Source organism: Scardinius erythrophthalmus (assembly GCF_964197995.2).
Source record: "Scardinius erythrophthalmus genome assembly, contig: HAP1_SCAFFOLD_105, whole genome shotgun sequence".
In the NCBI taxonomy this organism is placed as follows: domain Eukaryota; kingdom Metazoa; phylum Chordata; class Actinopteri; order Cypriniformes; family Leuciscidae; genus Scardinius; species Scardinius erythrophthalmus.
In genome coordinates this window covers 7,033-12,613 of record NW_028296503.1, presented here as the reverse complement: position 1 = coordinate 12,613, position 5,581 = coordinate 7,033, and the positions used below count along the sequence as shown (strand labels likewise).

General features: G+C 40.2%; 1 protein-coding gene across 1 annotated transcript; it reads left to right on the top strand.

The window, feature by feature from the left end:
- Positions 1-3,530: 3,530 nt before the first annotated feature.
- On the top strand, positions 3,531-5,279 carry LOC308686301 (zinc finger MYM-type protein 1-like; the record flags this gene model as incomplete). Its single annotated transcript, XM_081394698.1, has 1 exon — positions 3,531-5,279. The coding sequence occupies one exon, from the start codon at positions 3,531-3,533 to the stop codon at positions 5,277-5,279; it is 1,749 nt and encodes a 582-aa protein (XP_081250824.1).
- Positions 5,280-5,581: the final 302 nt, after the last annotated feature.

Below are 5,581 nucleotides of genomic sequence, written 5' to 3'. Positions count from 1 at the left end.
TTTATTTAATATTAAGAGTAGAAAAATGAGAAAACCGCTTGAGTATTAGATTTCTAATATTCTAGTAATAATAGTTTGCTGCAGCAATTGCACGGAGCTTACAAAACTTAACGCGTGTATTCATGGGCGTCAGTTTGGTTTGAAATGTGGAGGGGACAGAGAGAGACGCATTCAGAAGTGCATTTTCAGAAGTGCTGGGTACAATGATGCATTCATTTTTTTTCTCTTTCGCGCAGGTCATGTTTTGAAAGACGTCCTGTAGCTTATTAATGTAAATAAATAAAAATGTATACAAAAATGTGATGATGTCCGACTCGTTTTATGAAGAAGAAAGCCGTACATTTTCAAAAAGCATTATATGATATATGACCCACTAATCTGCTTCATATCATAAGTACCATGTTGACAATATGACATGGCCATGACGTGGTTTAATGTACCTAAACAATTGATTACCAAATTTCTCTTTCATGTTGCTTTGTTATAACCACTGAAAACGGGGGAAAAATCTAACCCAAAATCGGGCCTCGCTCTACATTATCCCGCTTATTACATGGCTATGGCTACCCACCAAATAAATCAATAATTTGACACAAAATATTGATTTAAAAAAGAGTTTATTGATTTAAACACGATTGTATTGCTTCCGCGAAAATCTCTACGGTTAGAATCCTGCCGCGTCCATAGCAACGCTCTGTTTTTCATGGCAACGGTGTTATTATCAAGAAATAATAACAGACTGCATTCTACAGTGGAATTCAACCAAGCCATGTAATAATTTGATATAATTCCCAGTACAATTTACCATATCTACACACAACACAACTTAAGCACTACAAATTTTACCAAGATTGAAAAAGCAAAAATACGTGTAGCACAGATGAACACTATTGACTATCACACCATGATCTGACTGCTCTCAATTCACAACAACATGCATCCATCCAATCTACATCAGGCATTTTGACTAAAACTTGATCCATTCCTCATCATCATCACAACTATTCCAGAATTCAGCAATAGATTCAAGCAATAATTAAACAAGATACTGACTACTCAACAATCATCTCCCCCAATGCTTGCTGTATGAACGCAAACCGTAACTAGCTAATTAAGTTGGTGGCTAAGGAAGGTGTAAGGCTAACGTAACATTAATTGCAAGAGAAGAATTAAAACAGCCGATCCCTTGTGTGCAAATGCACAAGACCTAGTCATAATACCAGCAAATCTTAATAAACATATCGCGTCTTACCTTTGTGTCAATGGTCTGCAGATCCATGCTGTGGGTACAACAACATCCATTTGTTCTACAGGTTATCAATTTGATATGTTTTAGTCCATGGCACTAGCATGCAACCTTGTGATACTGTATGAAGGCTAAATGACTTGCTCGTCTATGATACATTGGCTAGAAATTCTGGCCAATCCCAGCAAAGACTAGGTAGCCTCGTTCCCGCTCGTTCACTGTCCATTCCAAACTGTCAATTCATTTGAAAAACATTCTTTAAAAAAAGAAGCGCGATAGTCATATAGAGAAAATAATAACAGCATTATGTCAAAAAGAAGTGGACAGGACATCAGAGCTTTTTTTAAAGCCAAGCAGACATGCACAGTAAGTGCCGGTATCTTATTATCGGCTAAATGAATAACCCAACCTGTCACTCTTTTTGACAAACAATGTTATTAGGTAGCTAGCTAGCTAGCAGTTACCGCAGCGCACAGTTTGCTTTGCTCTTCATTTGGGTGTAGGCCTACCACTTGTTAACTTTCCGGTCAGAAGTGACCGCACACCTAAAAATGGTGCCATCTGTTGATAGAAAATTAAATAAAACTTGTTATTTCATGGGTTTACCACTAGATGCCTGTATAGCTCTCTATGGAAAGTTTTGTGAAATCTAGTTGTTTTTGAACCCAATTACTTACTTTTAAGATGTGGATTTGAATGTATTTTTTAGATAAATTCCCAAATAATACTTTTTGCCAAGGTTTATACATTTTTTTTTAAATAAATTTGATGTGAAGTGTACACGTTTTTTGCATTATTACTACAGTCAAACCTGAATACAGAGAAAGCATTTTGTTACAGGTAACATTACAATTCAATAAAAATAAAATAAAAAGCAATGCTTTTATCACAGCTTATTATTATTATTATTATTAAACATTATATTAATTTTATAATTATATTAATTATAATTATTATGTTATGTTTTTTTACTATTGATGTATTAAAGGGTCACCCCTTTATTGCTGAGCACTTTATTTTCTGCATCGAGGCCTTTTTGTAGAGAATATTTGTGTTTTTGTCAATTTTGTCAAAAAGTGTGACAATTTTTTGTACGACCACTTAGCCTGTTCGAATCATGCCTTCAATTTCCAATTACTTATTATTAATTATTACATTTACGGTTTGGAGAAAAGAAGAGAAGATATTACAAGAACTGCTGTAGACTGTTTGGCGTACACCACATAAAACCACAATAAAAATGACACAGGCCAAAATCAATGGAGTTATCAATCTTTTAAAATTTGTTTTATTAGGAACAGGAACTAAGTGAAAGCCAGGAACTGGTGGAAGACAGTGACGAGGTGAGGTAGAACATTCAAAAACAGAAACAAAGTCCTAAAAGGAGAAATCCAGGCATTATAAAAAAGTGTTTGTTTAAAAAAGCACAATAAAAATGAGACTGCAAAATCAGTCAAGTTACCATCCATCTTCACTGTATTGTTTACATTATTAGGGACAAGAACTTACTGAATGTCAGGAACTGGTGCACAATAGAGAGGTGAGGTCAACACACAACTGAAAAAAAGACAGGTACAGGTTAATGAATAAAAAAAAAAAGAAAAACAAGTTACATTACATATGGTTTATATCAGGAACAGGTCCCAGGTCCATCTGAAAGAAAGACAGACAGGCAGGAACAGACCGATGAGCATGACGAGGTGAGGTCTGCATATAATTTGAGAAAAAACCTATACAATTCAAATAAACAGACAGCAACAATAATCTTAAAACAAGCAACATTATTGTTTGACAAAAATGATTCCACTTACTAAACTACTACATTATTTACACAAATAACTATTTACAAAAATGATGCCATTAACTAAACTACTACTCAGTTACTCCTTCATTCATATCCAATGAACTAATTACATTTCAGGAGCAGCCAGCTACTCAAAATGAGGGGATCCACCTCCATCCTTTAGACTGCCCGCACCAGCCCAGTGCAAGGGATATTGAGCCACTTACCAAATCAAACTGGACGCTAAGGTTCCAGGACAGCTGGTACAAAGCGTTCCCCTGGCTACATTACAGCCATCAAATAAAGGGGGTTTTGTGTATTCATTGCATGAATACCTTTGCGCAGAAAACCTCCACCTTGGCCAAAAGTGCTGAACCAACCTTTATATCGGCAGGCTTCAGAAACTGGAAAAAGGGTAGGGATGTTTTCAGTAGGCATGAGATCAGCAAGGCACACATTATAGCTGTCAACACACATACGCATCTACAAAATTCTGTAAGAATGCAATTATGCAGCCCATCAGCAAGTGCTCAAGAGGCAGCCAGGTCTGCTCTCTTACAAATTGTAGGTGCTCTGAGGTATCTCTCCAAACAGGGCTTGGCTCTTAGAGGCCATTCAAACGAAGAGGGAAACTTCCAGACTTATCTCAGGGATAAGGCAGAGGATGACCCCAACCTGGCAATGTGGCTGCAGAAGCATCACACCTACACCAGCCCTGAAATACAAAACGAAATGTTGAGCATTATGGGAAACACCATAATTAGGGGGGTTGCTGAAGAAATTTCTGCCTTACCTGTACTGCAGTACTCCCTCATAATGGATGGAACCCAGGACATCAGTGGAACGGAGCAGATCTCCATCTGCCTCCGCTATGTCGAAAAAGACCTGGAGCCAAGGGAGGAGTTTGTGGGGATGTACGAGGCCTCTTCCACAACTGGAACACATCTTTGGAAAATTGCCTCTGATGTGCTGCTCCGCCTCAACCTCCCACTCTCAGGTCTTCGTGGCCAAACTTATGACGGAGCGGCAAACATGTCGGGGCACATATCTGGGATGCAAGCTTTGGTCCGCAGAGTACAGCCGCTTGCCATTTTTGTCCACTGTGGGCCGCATTGTGTGAACCTGGTCTCTCAGGCAGTCTCCTCATCCGCACCAGTTGTGAGTGATGCCCTCACATGGATCCATGACCTGGGTTGTTTGTTTGGCCAGTCTGGGAAGTTCAAGTCCATCTTCAAACAGATAGCCATATCTGAAAATGGCTCGTTCACCACCATTAAGCCATTGTGTGCCACAAGATGGACTGTGTGCACACCAGCCATCAAGTCGGTCCTCACACAGTATGAGGTAGTCCTGGCTGCACTGGAGGAGATTGCTTCAGACAAAGCGAGTGTCTCAGCTCCTCGAGCAAGAGGCCTTCTTGGCCATTTTCACAAAGGTACCACCGTCCTTGGCCTTGTAATGGGGCAGGCTATCCTGCTGAAGCTGGAAGGTCTCAATAAAAGTTTGCAAGGGAGAGCAGTATCAATTGGCGGGATGTTACAGGCTGTGGATTGCACCAAGAAAGCCTTCCTGGCGAAGAGAACAAGTGAGTCATTTATGAGTCTTTACTCGAGAGCGGTAGAACTCGCCTCATCTTATGATCTCGAGCCAATAAAGTTGCCACATATTAGGAAACCATCCAACCGATATGGTGGGCCAGCTAACAGTCACATCCCATCTTCTGCAGAGGAGTACTTCCAAGTACAGTTTTTCTGTGCCACCGATACAGCTGTCACTCAGCTAGATGACAGATTTAGCCAAGAGGGCCTTGGCCACCTGGCCAAGTTGGAGGAACACCTTCGGACAGGTGAGTCGAGTGAGGCAGTGGAGCTGTACCCAGAGTTGGACGCCGAGGTGCTGCAAATGCAACTGGCTATGCTGAAAGCAAGCTACCAGTTTCATTCTTGCCAGGAGGTCAGACAGATTCTGAAGACCATGGTGCCAGAAGTGAGACGGCTGTTTCACCAAGTGGAGGCTCTGGTTAGGCTGTTGCTTGTAGTCCCTGTGTCTTCTTGCGAAGCTGAGCGGAGTTTCAGTGCCCTGCGACGTTTGAAGACCTGGCTCCGCTCCACAATGGCACAGTCACGGCTCAACAGCGTATCAGTCTGCCATGTCCACAGGGAGAAACTGCAAAAAATGGGCAGAAAAGAAATAGCTGTGGCCTTCATTGGAACATCCGAGAGGCGTTCACATCTCTTTGGAAAATTTTAGTAGAGTTTTTTCCAAACCCTGCTGAGATGTCCTTTAACCCTTTCTATATTTTTAAGCTGATAATAGGCTGACTTTTTAATTGTCTTTTAATCGTTCCTCTTTTGCTCGTCGTCAATTTGTCGTTAATTTGTTCAATGCATGTGTACTCAGTAGACAGTTGTCCAGCTTGTCACCTACACAAGTGCATTTTGTGTTCCATTTTGTGTTCTGCTAGAGATAGCAATTAAAAAGCAATACTTACTTTTTTTGCAATCATAAAAAAATCTGCTGAATTCACATGCATTTAATTTTTTTTTTCTTTT